This window comes from Grus americana, chromosome 1 (genome assembly GCF_028858705.1).
Source record: "Grus americana isolate bGruAme1 chromosome 1, bGruAme1.mat, whole genome shotgun sequence".
Classification (NCBI taxonomy): domain Eukaryota; kingdom Metazoa; phylum Chordata; class Aves; order Gruiformes; family Gruidae; genus Grus; species Grus americana.
The window spans coordinates 32,300,273-32,319,325 of record NC_072852.1 but is presented as its reverse complement, the minus strand read 5'-3'; the positions used below and the strand labels follow the sequence as shown (position 1 = coordinate 32,319,325).

Genomic DNA, 19,053 nt, shown 5'->3' with positions numbered 1-19,053 from the left:
CGCGTCACGTGGGGCCGAGCGGCCAATGGCGCAGCGCTTCGTGTAGGAATCGCTGTCGGGGCGCGGGGGGACGGTCTGCGCGAGCGCTGGCGGCGGTTGGGCGGGAGCGGCGCGCGGGGCGCTGAGGGGCAGCGGCCTCTGTGCTGGAGGCGGCGGCGGGCGAGGGCTGAGGTAAGGGGCGCGGCGGGGACCGGGCCTTCCCGCGGCTGGGAGAGGGGCGACAGCGAACGGCCTGGGCCGCCGTGGAAGGGCTTGGGGAAGGGGGTTGAGGTAGCTGGAGGGAAAGTGGACGCGGAGGGGCTGGAGAGGGTAGGAGGCCTCTGGGGGAAGGGGGCTGGGGACGATGAGGGAAAGGGGAGACACTGGGACTCGGTCTGGTGGATTTATTTGCCCTTTGGGCCCCTCTGGGCTCTCATTTCTCGCTAGGCCCATCTGCTGTGGTCTTTCCCAAGCCTGGCCGACTTGGAGGTGGGACAGCGTCACTTAGTGTCGCTGGTATCATCTGCCGAGGTCTGGCTGGGCCTCGCTTCGTGGTATGCTCTAGCGAGGTTCATTAGGGGTCTGGCTAGGGAGGATGATGCCAGGGGAGGCTCTGTCTCGTTTCCCTGTTCTCCAGAGCAAGATTCAGTAGTCTTCTAGATTTGCTTTCCCGTCAGCATAAGAGAGGTCAAGAAAAGTACAAGCCCCCGGAGTTTGAAAGACTTACCTGTAGCTGGCTGTGGACTAGGAGACTTGCTTACTCATTGGGTTAGTCGTGATATGAGAACCAGTGGAAAACTTTGGTACTATTAATGAATCGTTTGCAAAAAAGAATTGCATGACATTAGAATTCCACTGGATAGTACATCGCAATTTATGTAATCAGAGCAGTAGTGATGCTGTGGATTTTCAGCATCATGCGAGACTTCGTGAATATAAGCACATATGTAAGATCCTTGCTAATTAATTTCAAAGAAGGATGTCATAGGGTATTTGCATTGCAAGGTGGAAGTACCTCCTTATTTTCTATACGTGACAGATTTTATTCCAGGTGCATCATCCTTAAACATCACTTCATAGTGCAGCTATTGATAAATGTTGATAAACTGATAGGGAGCTGAATGTTATCACATCTATAATACTTTTGATAAACATTAGACAGTATACTGTTTATACTTATACTGCTTAATAGTGGTTGAGATCTGTAACTACTTATCCAACAGAGTTAAATAGTTAATCTGTAGTAATAAAATCTCTAACTTTATTGCTAGATGTACCCAGATAAAATGTAATCCTTTATAATTGTTAGGAGGGACTGTTTTGTGGTGTGAACTTAATGTCAAGAAGTATACAGAGCTTAACAAATTCTGGAATGTGTTTTAAGTAACTACTGTGCCTGGAAAGTGAAACTTATCCTTTTTGATTGAGAAACTGAGGGAAAGGAGACATAAGCAGAATAAGTGTTTAAAAGAGACTTTATTTTGAAAGGCATTGTAAAAACAGTTAGGAATTGCAGGGCAGAGGTCAGGCATTTAACGTCTTAGTTAACAGCAGCAATGCTAAGATGCTGACAGCATGTAAAATAGGTATTTTCTAAAAGGTAAATTCAATAATTGATGATAGTGTCTAAATATAAGACTTACTATGTCTTTGTGATCACCTTATAAGTTTAAAATGCAGCTTATATTGGAGTTTCATTTGCATTTGATTTTCATTTACATTTAATTTTGCTCTTATATTTGAGTTTTAATGCTGTCCCTTGAACAACTCAATGAATTGTCTACATTATTTTAAAAAATAGTGAAATTCAGGTACTGTTTTGTGGGGTTTTTTAAATGTGCTTTAGAAATCTGGATAAAACTAGGGGCAGTACAGCATAGAACTGCATTACAGCAATCCTAATGTAAAACTATAGGAAAAGGAAAACTTAGATGTAATTCATTATCAAGAATAATAGAAGTTGAGAAGGTTAGGCAGAGCAGGAAACTTCTTTAAAGGAGTGACTTGGTGTTATCAGGCTCTGATGAGCTTGGGAGTTATAAAAGAGGATTTGGCCCTTAATGAAGGACATAAACTCTTTTTAGCTCTTTTCAATGTTGAATAGTAGGAGAGGGGAGGTTTAGCTTTAAGAGAATGCAGCAGGTGGTTATATAAGCCCAATGCAGGTGTGGGGAAATGAAGTAAAATAAAATGAATCTCTGGTGTGACATGAAGACATAAATCTGTACCTATAAAGCACAAGCAGGAAAAAAGCCCTAAAAGTATGGAAGGATGTACATGTGCGTAGTTCTTTGTGCCCAAGTGGCAAAGTTTCAGTTTAGTGAACTGGTGAGAGAAATTATGTGGAAAAAACTTGGAAAGGCTTGTACTAAATATATGTCTGGTGTCATGCACAAAGAATACTGAAAAGAACTGTCTGTTTGGTATCTCAGTACACTGATCAAAATATAGTTTGTTTCAACTGCTGCTCCTTAACACTTGATATCATGCAGGCTGCTAGCCAGATAAATGCTTAAGAGGGCATGGGTACACTAATCTTACAAGCTTTTTTGCTCTTGGCTCACACGATTCATTTTACCCCCTTGATTTACCTATTAGAAATGCTAATTTTTTCCATTTTTGGTGCTTGGGTGTTAATTTTCTTTAGAGGGTATGGACTTCCTATTAAAAGCTTAATTGTCTTATGTACCTGATATTCAAAGGTTTTGAACTCTGCATGACAAATGTTTTGGCTGCATACCATTTAAAAATATTCTAACATTAGTGGTACTCAGACTGTAAGGTTAGTTGCTTTCCTGAAAGTTGAATGAATACCATTGATCTCTTTGAGTTGTAGTAAGACCACTGTAATATGGTGAGGAGAACATGTTACTTCTGACATGTTCAGAGCCTTGTTGTACATCCTGCTGGCTGGGTGACAGCCAGCATTCTGTCTTTGAACATTCATGTTTCTATACTCTGTGTTTTAAATATAATATGCATGGGCCTTGGCAAATCATTTGATCTTTTCTGGTAGGAAGAGCTCACCCTGTCCTTCATAAAAATAATGAAAGATCATGTGGTTACATGGAACTGATTTTTCTTATTTATGCTACAGCTTTTCCCTTGAGCTCTAGCATCAGTTTGTTTCAAAATGTAACTTTGAGAAACGTTGCTGAAAAAAGTTACAACTTTTAATTATCCTTGAAGTGGTTTGTCTTACGTAGAAGACTTGTTTTCTGAGTTCAGTTCAGACATTGAGAGCTTCATATGCAAATCTTTATATGCAGTGGTATCTATTAGATGAATTCTTTGATATCAAAGATTTAGTAGGTATTTTTATTTATAGTACAGTCTAATATGAAAGTAAGCTAAGCCCAGCCCATTGTAAAGGAAAATGTGCCCTACTTGACTGAACTCTACGCTCTAAATGAGTGTTTTGCTCTTTATCATGTTCACCTTAAGTCAGTTAAATGACCTGAAGCTGAGTATGAATGTCTAACAGTCTTGTCTTCCTGCACCTCATATCTGATCTCTAGGTCAGTTATGTTTTCACGCTCTTATTGTTGCACAAGCTATTCAGTGAATTGGTCTTCCAGTATTGAGTGGGTTTTTGCAAATCTGCGCTGAATTTAGTGCTACTGTGTTTGCGGTCCTAGAACTCAAAGATTAGTTTAAAGCTAGTTCAGGTGTGCCAATGTGAACTGTTTGATACAGCGAAACTTGTTGTATATTTACTTCAACACCTCTGTGGAGAGTTTACAATTAAGGATAGGTGTAAAATGAAGGTGAACACTGAAGCGTGCTTGTGATACATGTGAAATGTGAATTTGCGGAATTTTTATTTACATGATCTGTGACTATGAAACTAGGGGAATGGAGTTTGATACATGTGGAACAAAGTGTTTACATGTCTGTCACTGACTGACTCCTGAAACATACAGGTCTTCATCTTCCAGCTTGTAGTTGTACCTTGAAGTTGTGGAATGTGAAATAACTTGTTCTTCGAGTATATTTCTTTTTCTTTCTAGGAACCAGAGAAATGGCCACTACGCAATCTGTCTTCACATTTGCTCTCTGCATTTTAATGATTACTGAATTAATACTGGCTACAGAGAGCTATTACGATATCTTAGGAGTTCCAAAAAATGCATCTGACCGGCAGATCAAGAAGGCATTTCATAAGCTGGCTATGAAATACCACCCAGACAAAAATAAGAGTCCTGGTGCAGAAGCGAAATTTAGAGAAATTGCTGAAGGTAATATATGCTAACCTTAGTCTTAATAATTTGATACGTGGCTTATATCTGTGAGCAGATGTGGTAACTTAAGTATACTCTGTTTTTACTGAATAAGAGGGAAAAAGATTTTTTTTCTTTAATTCTACTTCTGTGCTGTCAAATGTCCAGTATCAATATCTAACTTGTTTCCGTGTCCTTGCAAATAAGCAGGCTTTTTACACAGTTTATGCATTCCTGCTTGTTAGGCTTTTTGTCTTATGCCTGTTGTCACAAAAAGTACTTGGCAGTAGGACAACTTTAGCCCTAGCAGATTAATTCTTATCTGTTGATCTGTTTAGTAAGATCCAGCTCAGGATTACTCGAGCTTCAGGGGCACCTAACAGCAACCCTCCAGTGACTATGTAGAGATTATTAAAAAAAAAAAAAAATGCAGCAAGGTGCTTCCTTCAGTGGTTCACGGTGGGAGTACAAGAGACAACAGGTGCAAGAGGTTCAGAGTGGTTATAAGGAAAAGCTTTTTCACCTTGAGGATAGGCAATGTTGGAACAAGTTGTCTGGAGAGGTTGTGCAGTTTCCAACCTTGGAGATTTTTCAGGAATGAGTGGATAAAGCCCCGAGTAACCTAGTCTGATCTCACAACTGACCCTACTTCTGAGGTCACTTCCAACCTGAATTATCCTGTGATCCTAGGAATACACCGTTCATAAGTGTTTTGTGATAAAATATAATGGTGGAAGCGAAGAATCAAGAACAGAAAAAGATTTGTGGAAAAATAAGGTGTTCCCACTTCTGTGGGGGAAAAAAAAATCTAGGTTTATTGTTGAACTTCTGAAAAACTGAGAATTTGGACATAGGGGAAATTCATTCCCTTTATCTCTTTGATGTTTAACTAGTTGCTTAGTTGTAACTGTGGTGTAGCTAGCACTTGTTGGCTGACAAGTAGTTTTGCAAAGTCTGCACTGTGTTTCTGTGATAAGAATTCGGCAGGCAGTTCATTTTGTTAGGTGGAGCTCCAAACTCATCCTCTCTCCTTTGGTCTTTCTGATCGCCATGTGTTGTTCTTTTCTTTCAAATATTATCACTAATCTTTATTGCCATATAGCTACGTTGTATTATGTGAATTTAAAATTTTGAGGATATAATCTGTCCTCATAGTATACCTATATTTACTATTACAAATATTTATTTTGAAAAAGCTTATTTTGGTTTGGAGAAAGTTAAACAAATGTTGAATTTTATTGGGCTTGCATGTTGAATGGAAGTATTGCTTGAAATTTGTCCTGTTGAGGGAGTGGGAGAAAGCTGCTGTTCTTTGTGTTTGTGTATGGTGGTTTTTTAACTTCTTTTTTTAAATGGGAATGTAAATAAACTTTTTAAACTTTTTTTGTTGAAATGGAAATAGCATATGAAACATTATCGGATGAGAATAAACGAAGAGAATATGATCAGTTTGGCCGTCATGGAGGACAAGGAAATAATGGAAGCCCGTTCCATCAGTCATTTAATTTCAACTTTGACGATCTGTTCAAAGACTTTGACCTCTTTAGTCAAAACTCACGATCAAAAAAGCACTTTGAAAATCACTTCCGAAGTCATCGGGAAGCTCACAATCGGCAAAGACGTTCTTTCCAAGAGTTCTCCTTTGGAGGTGGACTGTTTGATGATGTGTTTGAAAATATGGAAAAAATGTTTTCGTTTAGTGACTTTGAAAATGCACACCGACATGCAGTGCGAACTGATACCAGGTTTCATGGATCCAGCAAGCACTGTAGGACTGTCACCCAGAGACGAGGAAACATGGTTACCACATATACAGACTGTTCTGGACAATAATGATTCCTTTCTTTTCATGTTTTTTCTTCTTCTTTCAACATCTTCATAATCTTTCTTGGGTTTCTGCTAACATCGAAAAAATTATTTGAACTGTTTATTCTGAAAAACACTTAACTGCTATGAAGAAATTGTAGATGAAACTAATCTGCAGAATAGAAACAACATATATTTGGGAAGTAAATGTCTTGGTAACTACTTAGAATGGGAGAGAAATAATCTCATGTGACAGAAAAAATTGCATGTCTTTCAGTTTAGTAAACACTGAGCTTCAACACAAGATATATATTTTTAATTTCAGTAATGTAATATAATTTTTTCATATATGCCAATTCAGGACTGTTTGAGTTACTGGTGCATGGATTGCAGCAGAGGAGATAGTTTAATTTTGAAGTGCTGCTTTTTTTTTTTAAAATCACATTTTTCCAAGTTTTCACTCGCAGTTTTTACCTGATATGGACTTATTGTGCAAATTAGGTAATTTAACCAAAATAGCAGCAGAAGTATGACTTACCTTAGTCTTTGTTACTCTGTCCAGCATTGCAAATGTATTAATAAAAAACCCCAACTTTTTGAAGTTGGAAAATAACAAGAGGGAATATGTTAAGATCGTGCTTCATCTAGGAGAGTGATGTAGGAATTACTTTTATTTCAGAATAGCCTTTCATTGATCTGAAAAGATTTTTAGGAATTGAATAACCTTTGACTTATTAAAGGGCTATTAATATACGTAAGTTTGTGTGCACACAAGATCTTTTTTTCTTCCAAAATACAAATATCTCTTTAACAAGGTTTGGAAGACCATACCGAAAACACTCTTGTTTTTTGCTTATTGTATTATGACGTGTGCAATGTAGTTTCTGCAGCTCAGTTTATTGAACTTCAGATACTCCTCTGTGCTCTTGTGAACTTAAACAAGATAAGCTTGCCTACAGATTCCTAGTGTTTCTGGAAGGTCAATAGATTGTGTTTAGATTGACAGATTTATTACGTGTCAGCAGGAATTTTTCAGTGTTGTGATTTGAATGGTAAATTCTTAGCATAAACACGGAGTAAAACTGAAAATTACGATTGTTGTATTCATCTAATTCCTTGTGGTGCTGGAATCTGATAACAAGGACAGTGCTAATGGTATCAGTTTCAGCACCATGGAAATCCATGACCCATCTAAACTCTTTGAAACTAAGAAAAAAAAAAAAACAACAAAAAAAACCCCCAAGCAAACAACTCAAAAATAAATCCAGAACAAACTCCCTGAATATTTTAACTGATGTCAATACAAAAGTTGTTTTCTTTCTTAACTAATAATACAGTTTTAATATATTAAACTGGTTCGCCTTAATAAGATTGCTGTCACCCACATATTGTTGTCCCTTTAGAATTGTGAGATAAGAATTTACCTTTCAGATTGATTATGTGAGCAAAATGAGCATTTTAAACAGCAGTGTTCTAAATAGGCTTTGAGCTCTTAAAATCTTTATCAAAAGAGATTTAACCCTTTGCTTCTTGGATGGATATTGAAAGCTGCCTATTTGCTAAGTAACTTTAACCTTCCCCTCAAGGGTACGTATTATTGCTTGTTCAGTTTTCATTCACTAAATACTTGGAATGGATTGTTGCATTATATTAAGTGCTTTTCCTCTTCCATGTTCTTCTTTATTTATTAATAGACTAATACCTCATATATGGTCTTTATAAAAAGCCAGTAATTTGTGCAACATTATTAGAATGTGCAATATTCTTATAGTAGGAAAAGTGCTGGAGTGAGTGTGTTTGTGTTATTTCCACCCTTTTTCTGTGTAAGTAGAGAGTTTTAGTTTCTTCTGTATAATTAATATATGATTCAACCAAAAGTTGAAATTCTTGCGGATTTCTGCATTTTTTTTCTTTAACATAGTCCATCAGTCCTGTGCATGAATCAAATTATCTGCCTGATTTGTATCATGTGGGCACCCAAGTGAACAAATTATTGACTTAAAGTTCTGAATTACTGTCTTTTACAAATACCAAGTTTTGTAGAGGGCATTTCTGTTTGCATTTGAGAATTGTTCACACTGATAAGACTTTGGCAGGATGTGGCCTTTAGTATTAAATATAAGAGAGTATTTATTAGTGAATGTCCTTTAGGGATGGTGACTGCTGGAACTTAGAGGTGGGAGGCAACTCTAGAAGCAGGATGCAAAGGTAACATGTTGATGCCTTTCTTAGTCTAGTGAATATTTTCTTAATTTAAAATTAAAAACAAAAAAAGGAAACAGCAGAATGAGCAGTTCCGTAGTGTGGGAGAAGGAATATTTAAAGTTCCTACTAGAACCAAACCACTGACTTCTCCAAAGATAGGATTACCTCCTGACTTAGAGAAATAAAAGCTAAAATGAGCACTGTTAACTGTAGGAAACGCAGCCACCCCCAAAATATGTCTCTCTCAAGTGACTGTACGAGTTCATCATCTTTCAGGCTAACCTTTTTAAGTGAAAATCAAGGATCCTTGGCTGCTTCTAGGTTATCTTCCCCTCTTTAAGGATGCTCCAAACTTTAAAGAGTTAAGGAAAACAAGTACACTTTGTATGAATAAAGTCAAACTATGAAACTGATAATAAAATGATAGGGTTGCTAGTTTTCTAGCTGACAGTACCTTGAAAAGACTTCTGCCTGGTCTATTTTTATCTGCTTCTATATTAGTTCTCTTAATTACTTGTCTTAGGAAAACTAACAAATACTGCCTATTATTCCTGTGGCTTCTCAAAGTGACCTTTCTGCTTGTTTTGGTTGTAGATCCAAGGTAAAATCCAAAGGAGAGCTCATCATTAGTATCAAAGAGTCTAGTGTGTTTGCTGTCCATGAGAGTTTCTCTGATGGCTGTACTTCGAATAGACTTTAGCTGAAGAAGTCAAGGCAGGCTTTCTTCAGCCAGCCGTCTTCAGTTCCATGGCTGTCGGAACACAAGCTTGCAAAACATGTTGTGCTTCTTACTTATTTAGAGCTCTTGCACATTCTTTTCCTATTTATAGTGTTTGCTTCATGGCAAGCGCTCCAGCGGAAGTCCTGATATAACCTTACAACACCCCTGACTTCAGAAGTATCTTAAGTGCCATCTTTGATCTCCATATCTTGTGAAAAGACCCAGCAAAACCTTTTTTTTTTTTTGTTGTGTGAGGGTGAAAAATACAATTCTTAACAATTTTTTCAAAGGCATTTATGCATATGTGACTCCAAATGGTTGAATTTCTAAAACTTTACCAAAAACCAGTGTATTTTTTCATGCTTTTTTTTTTCCCCATTATACTTTTGAAACACAGTATCTAGTGGAGATGAAAGTACTGTAAACTGAATTAGTGTGCCATTACATTAAACATGTGAAAATTGTTTGTGTGTGAAGTCTTTTTTTTTTTTTCTTTATGTTCTTCAAGATGTAGATGGAAGCTGGATTCAAGTGGGTTGTGTGGCACTTGTGTTTATGGAATGTTCGGACCATTACGTGTTCCCTGAAGGGGATGACAGGGTTGGTAGGGAGAAGGGAGTGGGGTTGAAAGAAATTGACTTAATTTTACCTGCTCTGTTTTTCTTAGAGATGTGGAGAATGGTTTGGAGTTTAGGCGCTGTGCCTACAAACCAAGCAGACAACAAAGACTGTACAAAAGGGCCTTTTCCCGAGAGGCAGGAAGCCTCTGCCTTGACAACTACTGGGTCTCTGTCTGCTGCCTGTGCTCTGGCCACCCTGCTGAGGTGCGGGAGACCAGTACGACCAATATGAACGGGCCTGGATCACCACTGGAAAGTGCAGGTTCTGGAAGCTGACTGCAAGACTATGCTTGAAAGTTCTTGTTTTCCGGGCTTAATCCTTAGAAGGTGGAGGATATAAAAGTTTTGGGATTCAGTATGTCTCGTCAGTCCATTTCTCATTAAAACCATTTTCCCTGGAACCTACTCTGCCATCTTAACAATGCAAAACCAAATTTTGAGGACTAAATGTGTTAGAGACAATGGAAGATCTGTGTTACATTTTTATGCTGAGGGGTGTGGGTTTTTTAATTATTTGTGAATTGAAAACTCCCATCAGGAGTGTCTGTTGGACTTGAAACAAAAGCCTTGTGTAGAGTACCTTGACTGTGCCATGTGCGGGGCTCATTTTAGAATAAAATGCTGTCCAGAGGGTCATTTGGCTCTGGTGGCTGACTTGGTTGAGCCTGACTGGTCTGCCCTGGGGCAGCTGTTTCTTTAGGGACTGGACAGAGACCAGCTTTGTAGAGGCCACTTAGCAGCTGTGCTATCAATTGGCTGTCAGTCACTCCTGGCATGAGTCTGAATTGATTCTAGGTTAAGGCTGTAACTCATCCTTGATTCCAGTTTGTTTAGAAAAACAAAAAAAAAATCCTGCTTTGAAGTGACGTACTCCAAGCTTAGGCACAACATTTTTTTATGGGGCATGTTACTTATTAAGCAGTGGTGTTTGCTTCAACAGCATTTATTTTAAGAACTACTGAACTGAACATTACTGCTTGTGTCATTCCTTGTAGTTGCACCAAAAGGTGCTGTGGGGGAAGCTCAGGTCACTAGGCATGGCTGCAGTATTCTACTAAAACTTTGAGACACTGGAGATGGTGGACCATCTTTTCCAAGCAGTTCTTCTGGGACAGTTCACCAAGGAATGAATGTAAATGTAGTATCAACATATACATATTCACTGGGGATATTTATTTATTTTGACTTGTGTGGCAGGTCTGTTGGGAGTCAGTTGTGTGTTTCTCTAGGCTGGCAAAACCCGATGCACTTCTCAAAGGTATCCCTGCAGAGAAAGAGGGAGGTGCCTGAGCCAGCTTTGATCAGCCTGACACCCGTTCTCCAGCCATTCCAGCACAGAAGGGGTGTGACAGTAATCTTGATCAGTGGTGCCGGTGTCTGGCCTGACCTCAGAGCTGTCTCCTCCAGCAGAGGATCGTGGGCTGTTGACTGGTTTAGCCCCAGCTAGCAGCTGAACAGAAAAACAACGGCAAAGCCTCGAGGGTTGGGATAAGGGCAGGTTACTGGAACAGCAAGGGAGAGGGAAACAATCAACAACAGTACTGATAACAGATATTCACAATGGGTGATAACAGAGAACAATTTACCAATCCACAACCGACCGTGTTGAGGGACACTCAACCTGTCCGGAGCCATGCCAAACCTGCCCCTGCCTGACTAGCACCCTTTTATGGTGAGCATGATGTCACATGGTATGGAATAGCCCCGGCCAGCTTGGCTCACCTGTCCTGGCTCTTTGTGAAATTAGCTCTGTCCTTGCCAGAACCAGGACATTATCCACCCCTTATTCCATACCATCTACGTCATGCCCAGATTATTTCACAGATCTCCTTCCCTTAATTCTACGGGCTATCGCTCTAAAATGCCTGTCAAGTTCATTTAGTCCATGGCTTTTGGGTTCCATCTGCCATTACAGTCTCTCAGAGAAGGAGCAATGGTGCGTGCTACTGGATTGTTGTGTGCTACATCCAGAGTTTTCACGGCCGGTGTATCTGGTATGTTCCGTGATCACAGTCTGGATGTCAAAGATGTGATTTTTTTTTGATGAAGTTCCTGGGCACCAGGTAAAGTCAGTTCTAGTTCCATCATCATGGCACTTTGTTCAGTTTCAAAGTCCATCCTTCATTAGTTTTGGGTGATTCTTATGGTCATACCATTGATACAGTATATAGCTATTAATATCATACAATTTGATTTATTGGCTATTTTCACCTAAAATCAAATCCCCTTGGGATACACACCGGACTTCCCCATCTTTTCTCATCACCCACCAAGTGCACCCTGGTCCCTGAGCAAAAGCAATCCCACAGATGGGCTTGCCTTTGCCTGAAGCGGAGATAACCCAAACTGTTTTACCCAACATATTTTTCATGCGCACTACAGGAACTTTATCCCCTTCTACTGGGCGTGGAAGTTTTGATTGGGCAGGGCCAGCTCGATTGGCAGATCCCCTAGTGTTAACTAACCAGGTGGCCTTTGCTAAATGGGTGTCCCAGTGTTTGAGGGTCCCACCACCCATTGCTCTCAGGGTAGTTTTTAGCAGTCCATTGTACCTTTCAATTTTCCCAGAGGCTGGTGCATGGTAGGGGATGTGATACACCCACTCAATACCATGCTCTTTGGCCCAGGTGTCTATGAGGTTGTTCCGAAAATGAGTCCCATTGTCTGACTCAATTCTCTCTGGGGTGCCATGTCGCCACAGGACTTGCTTTTCAAGACCCAGGATGGTGTTCCGGGCAGTGGCATGGGGCACAGGATATGTTTCCAGCCATTCAGTGGTTGCTTCCACCATTGTAAGAACATAACGCTTGCCTTGGCGGGTTTGTGGGAGCGTGATGTAGTCGATTTGCCATGCTTCCCCATATTTATATTTCAACCATCAGCCTCCATACCACAGAGGCTTTACCCGCTTGGCTTGCTTGATCGCGGCGCACGTTTCACATTGATGGATGACCTGTGAGATGGCGTCCATGGCCAAGTCCACCCCTCGACCACGGGCCCATCTATATGTCGCATCTCTTCCTTGATGGCCTGAGGTGTCATGGGCCCACCGAGCTATGAACAATTCACCCTTACGCTGCCAGTCCAAATCCACCTGAGCCACTTCAATCTTGGCAGCCTGATCCACCTGCTGGTTGTTCTGATGTTCCTCTGTGGCCCGACTCTTGGGTACGTGGGCATCTACATGACGTACCTTTACAACTAGCTTCTCTAGCTGGGCAGCAATATCTTGCCACAATGGGGCAGCCCAGATGGGTTTGCCTCTGTGTTGCCAGTTGTTTCGCTTCCACTGCTGTAACCACCCCCACAGGGCATTGGCCACCATCCATGAGTCAGTATAGAGGTACAGTGTTGGCCACTTTTCTCTTTCAGCAATATCTAAAGCCAGCTGGATGGCTTTCACCTCTGCAAACTGGCTCGATTCACCTTGTCCTTCAGCAGCTTCTGCAACTCGCCGTGTAGGACTCCATACAGCGGCCTTCCACCTTCGATGCTTTCCCACAATGCGACAGGACCCATCAGTGAAGAGGGCATATGGTTTCTCATCTTCTGTTAGTTTATTATACGGTGGGGCTTCTTCAGCACGTGTCACCTCCTCCTCTGGCGACATTCCAAAATCTTTCCCTTCTGGCCAGTCTGTGATCACTTCCAGAATTCCTGGACGACTGGGGCTTCCTATTCGAGCCCGCTGTGTAATCAGTGCAACCCACTTACTCCACGTAGCATTGGTTGCATGATGTGTAGAAGGAGCCCTCTCTTTGAACATCCAGCCCAGCACTGGCAGTCGGGGTGCCAAGAGGAGCTGTGCTTCAGTGCCAATCACCTCTGAAGAAGCTCGAACCCCTTCACAGGCTGCCAATATCTCCTTTTCCGTTGGAGCGTAGCGGGCCTCAGATCCTCTGTATCCCCGACTCCAAAACCCCAGGGGTCGACCTCGAGTCTCCCCTGGTGCTTTCTGCCAGAGACTCCAGGTAGGGCCATTCTCCCCGGCTGCGGTGTACAACACATTTTTTACATCTGGTCCTGCCCGGACTGGCCCAAGAGCTACGGCATGAACTATTTCCTGTTTAATTTGTTCAAAAGCTTGTCGTTGCTCAGGGCCCCATTTGAAATCATTCTTCTTCCGGGTTATGTGGTAGAGAGGGCTTACTATCAGACTGTAATTTGGAATGTGCATTCTCCAGAAACCCACAACACCTAAGAAGGCCTGTGTCTCCTTTTTGTTGGTTGGTGGAGACATGGCTGCTATTTTGTTGATAATATCCATTGGGATCTGACACCGCCCATCATGCCACCTTATTCCTAAAAATTGGATTTCCTGCGCAGGCCCCTTCACCTTACTTCATTTTATGGCAAAGCCAGCCTGCAGCAGGATTTGGATTATTTTCTTCCCTTTCTCAGAAACTTCCTCTGCTGAGTTGCCCCATACAATGATGTCATCAATGTATTGCAGGTGCTCTGGGGCTTCACCCTTTTCCAGTGCAGTCTGGATCAGTCCATGGCAAATGGTGGGGCTGTGTTTCCACCCCTGGGGCAGTCGATTCCAGGTGTACTGGACGCCCCTCCAAGTGAAGGCAAACTGTGGCCTGCACTCTGCTGCCAAAGGGATCGAGAAAAATGTATCAGCTATATCAATTGTGGCATACCATTTGGCTGCCTTTGACTCCAGTTCATATTGAAGCTCCAGCATGTCTGGCACGGCAGCACTCATCAGCAGCGTGACTTCATTCAGGCCACGGTAGTCTACCGTCAGCCTCCACTCTCCATTGGACTTCCGCACTGGCCATATGGGACTGTTAAAGGGTGAGTGGGTTCTGCTGATCACTCCCTGACCCTCCAGTTGACGAATTAGCTCGTGGATGGGAACCAGGGAGTCTCTGTTGGTGCGGTATTGCCGCCGGTGCACAGTTGTGGTAGCAATCGGCACCTGTTGCTCTTCAACCCTCAGCAACCCTACAACAGAAGGTTCCTCCGAGAGACCGGGCAAACTAGACAATGGTTCAATTTCCTCCACTTCCAAAGCAGCTATTCCAAAAGCCCACCGGTAGCCTTTTGGATCTTTGAAATACCCTTTCCGGAGGTAATCTATGCCCAGGATGCACGGAGCCTCTGGCCCAGTCACAATGGGGTGCTTTTGCCACTCATTCCCAGTTAGACTTACTTCAGCCTCCAACAGAGTCAACTGTTGGGATCCCCCCGTCACACCAGAAATAGATATCGGTTCCACCCCTTCATAGTTTGATGGCATTAAGGTACACTGTGCACCAGTGTCCACTAGGGCTTTGTACTCTTGTGGGTCCGATGTGCCAGGCCATCGGATCCACACAGTCCAATAAACCCTATTGTCCCTTTCCTCCACCTGGCTGGAGGCAGGGCCCCTCTAATCCTGGTCATCATAGTCACTACTCACCTCTTGCAAAAAGGACTTAGAAGTCCCTTCAAGAGGATCATAAGTACGATCGGGCCTTTCACTTGGTCTGGGGGGCTGCCGGGTGGAAACTGGAGCGGCATTCTTTCTAGAAGAGTCCCTTTTTACAGCCGTCTTGCCTTGTAGCTCATGTACTCATGCCCGCAGGGTTGAGGTAGGCTTCCCATCCCATTTCCTCATGTCTTCTCTGTGGTCACACAGATAAAACCACAGGATACCTCGTGGTGTGTATGCTCTATATCCCCTCTCTGGAGCAGAAAAACGCTTACTCCTAACAGCTGCAATACGGGTCTGTACAGGTGGGGAGTAAGATATATCCTCTTTGAGTTGCCGGATGTCCTGGGACAGTTTCTCCACAGCCGAGATGAGGGAGGAAGAAAGGCTCTCTTCATATTGCCGGAGTCGGCCAGCCACTTCGTCCACTGTGGGTGCCTCTTCACTTTTCCAGTCGATGACTGCCAGTGAGTTGGCGTACAATGATGGTGCACTTCGTACAAATTTTCGCCACATGGGTCGGGTACACTGGACTTCATCGGGGTCTGTGGGCAACTGTGCGTTGTCCGGATCATAATAAACCATCTCCCGCACAGCTAATTCCCTCAGATATTGGATACCTCTCTCCATGGTGGTCCACTTGCCTGGCCGACATACGACATCTTTGCTGAAAGGATACCTTTCCCTCACACTTGACAGGAGTCCCCTCCAGAGGCTGAGGGCCTGCGCCTTCTTCCCAATTGCCTTGTCAATGCCCCCTTCCCTACAGAAGGATCCCAGCTGCTTGGCCTCCCTGCCCTCCAGTTCCAGGCTACTGGCCCCGTTACCCAGCAGTGGAGCAGCCAGGTAATAATGTGCTCCCCTGGAAGGCGGCTGAAATCTTTCCGCATATCTCGCAGCTCACTCAGGGACAGGGATCGGGTGATCACTTCTGGTTCTGGCTCTTCTTCTTGTTCTCGTGATGGTCCCGGTTCATCATCATCTGTCACTAAGCGAACTGATTTCCTTGTGTATTTCTTTTTGTGTATAGGGGCGACTGATACTGGTATGGGTTGATCTTTTAGCTCGGCTACAGTGCCTGTTGTGGGGGCTCGGGCAGCTGCAGTGCCTGTTGCGGGGGTTTGGGTAGCTGCAGTGCCTGTTGCGGGGGTTTGGGTAGCTGCAGGGCCTGTTGCGGGGGTTTGGGTAGCTGCAGGGCCCGTGGGTCCGCTCTCTCCCTCTGGATGGTGCTGTCTACTATCAAGCAGTGTTTGGTAGATCGTGGTCAGGGCCCAGCACAGCGCAGTAAGTTGTGTCTCCTTAGAATCCCCACAGCATTTTCCTTTCAAATATTCTACCATTTTATCAGGGTTTTGCAGTTGTTCGGGAGTGAAGCTCCAAACCATTGGGGGTGAAAAGGTCTCTAGATACCCGCCCATAGTCTCCCACATGCCATGCTAGCCCTGACCATTCAGCCTTGGGGAAGATACCTGGGTGGTATTCTTGAAACAATTTTTGCTAACCCTGAACAGGAGTTGGAAAGCATGCAGGAGACATAGCAATAGGAATATACTGGCCTGAACATTCCAAGGGTATTCAAAATTCTCAAAAATTGTTGTAATCAACCAAAAGGGAAAAGGGGAGGTGAAAGAGTGGGAGAAGGTATCCCCCCTGTCTTCCCCATAGATTGGGTGCAATTATTAATCAATTCTGAAAGATATTGACCAAGGTACGGGCCTGACAGAAATACTATATACAAGTACCAGCTCAGACTCATGACCATCGATGATATCATAAGTCATTATCACACAATACAACAACATGAGAACATAAACCCCTCTCCCAGAGGTGATAAACAGCGCCGCAGGGATTACATAGAGTAAACACGGGTTTACAAAACAGAGCCATGTGACCAAACAGAACATCATTATGACCAGCAACTGTTTCAATAACATTATAAATGCTTATAACAACTTTGTTTTAACACACTTGGGTCAGACTTGTCGTTATCACAACCCCTCGTGCCCCACATTGGGCACCAAAAAGGACTGACGTGGTTTAGCCCCAGCCGGCAGCTGGGTGCCACGCGCCGCTCGCTCACCCCTCCCCCGGCGGGCTGGGGAGGAGAATGGAAAAACAACGGCAAAGCCTCGAGGGCTGGGATAAGGGCAGTTTACTGGGACAGCAAGGGAGAGGGAAACAATCAACAACAGTACTGATAACAGATATTCACAATGGGTGATAACAGAGAACAATTTACCGATCCAACCAACCACTCAACCCATCCTGGAGCCACACCAAACCCACCCCTGCCCGACCAGCCCCCTTTTATGGTGAGCATGATGTCACATGGTATGGAATAGCCCCGGCCAGCTTGGCTCACCTGTCCTGGCTCTTTGTGAAATTAACTCTATCCTTGCCAGAACCAGGACAGCTGTTCTCACTGTGTCAGTGTGATGGTTGGGCTTTGCAAATACTGCCCCAGGCTCTTTTGACTTGCAGATGCAAGTGAGACTAAGCTGAAGAATGTTTAGGGAAATGGATCATCGTCCTGTGTTTTGTTTTGTGGTTTGGTTGGGGATTTTTTTTTTTTTTAACTACATGGAGTACTTTGACAAGGAAACCTGAGTGGAGAGAGGGGAATGATGAAACCAGTAAACCAGTGCTGTCTGAGTTAAGGTAGAGAAGATCTCTGTCAACAGCTCATTTCAAGAGAGTGTTGTTTGTGGGGCTGTAATGTCCCAAGTCCTAAACTGAAGGATTGTGGCTGACATACATCTGGAAGCCAGGAGCACAAGCAGAGACAGTTACAGACTGGATGTAGAGGAACCGGAGGAAATAATGTTTGCAATGATTGCTCTGGTGTTATAGTTCATTGTTATGGTTTAACCCCAGCTGGCAACTAAGACCCATACAGCCATTTGCTCACTCTCCCCTGGTTGGATGGGGGAGAGAATCTGAAAGGTAAAAGTGAGACTTGTGGGTTGAGATAAAGGCAGTTTAACAGGTAAAGCAAAAGCCTCACATGCAAGCAAAGCAAAGCAAGGAATTCATGCACCACTCCCCTTGGGCAGGCAGGTGTTCAGCCATCTCCAGGAAAGCAGGGCTGCATCACGTGTAACGGTGACTTGGGAACACCATCACTCCTTCTTCCCCCAGCTTTATGTGCTGAGCATGATGTTGTATGGTATGGAATATCCCTTTGGTCAGTTGGGGTCAGCTGTCCCCTCCCAACTCCTTGTGCACCCCCAGCCTCCTCGCTGGTGGGGTGGGGTGAGAAGCAGAAGAGGCCTTGGCTCTGTGTCAGCACTGCTCAGCAGGAACGAAAACATCCCTGGGTTATCAACTCTGTTTTCGGCACAAATCCCAAACACAGCCCCATACCAGCTACTATGAAGAAAATTAACTCTATCCCAGCCCAAACCAGCACTTATGCCTCATAGCACCCTTCACTGCATGAGGATGGCAACCTCTACCCGGGGACTTCTCCAGGAAATAGTCAGGATGAAAGTAAGTATTTCTGTTTCAATTGCTAGTGAGGACCTTGAGGAAGTATTGCTGTGGCCCTCTTTTCTCCAGGTGTGGCTGCCTGACTAGACAGTATGTGGTGGCAGTGGTGGTGAGTTGGCCTGGCTCCAGAGAAAGACCAGGAATTGTGGAAGATCCAGGTGACATAAGCACTGGTGGTGTAGCCTGTCTTCCAAAACGTGAATCTCCTGCAATGCAAAACAGAGCATGGTTTTAATAATCTGAGCTGCGGGGCAGACAGTGTATGGAGATGTGAGTCCTGGAGTGATGTCAGGGATGTTACAGATGAGCTGCAGGATGGTATCCTCAGCCCGATCTGGGGCATGGAGGGTATGTATTGTTTCAGAGTCCAGAACATCTGCTATTCAGGGTGGGTGAGGTCAACCTGCTCCAAAAGTGCAGAATACTGAGTAGTCCGCATAAGCTGGCCCTGGGGCTATACCTGTGTTGCTATCTTCTGAAACTTTCCAGTTTCACATTGAACCCTCCTGCTAGACACCACTTGTTACTGGAATTTTATCTAGACATGAGAGAGAGAATACATTTTACGTGGTTACTTGTTGATGATATTAC

General features: G+C 43.4%; 1 protein-coding gene across 1 annotated transcript; it reads left to right on the top strand.

Moving 5' to 3' along the window:
- Window positions 1-14: 14 nt before the first annotated feature.
- Window positions 15-9,395, top strand: DNAJB9 (DnaJ heat shock protein family (Hsp40) member B9). Its single transcript, XM_054812558.1, has 3 exons — window positions 15-171; window positions 3,990-4,217; window positions 5,602-9,395. The coding sequence occupies exons 2-3, from the start codon at window positions 4,001-4,003 to the stop codon at window positions 6,030-6,032; spliced, it is 648 nt and encodes a 215-aa protein (XP_054668533.1). The 5' UTR covers window positions 15-171; window positions 3,990-4,000; the 3' UTR covers window positions 6,033-9,395.
- Window positions 9,396-19,053: the final 9,658 nt, after the last annotated feature.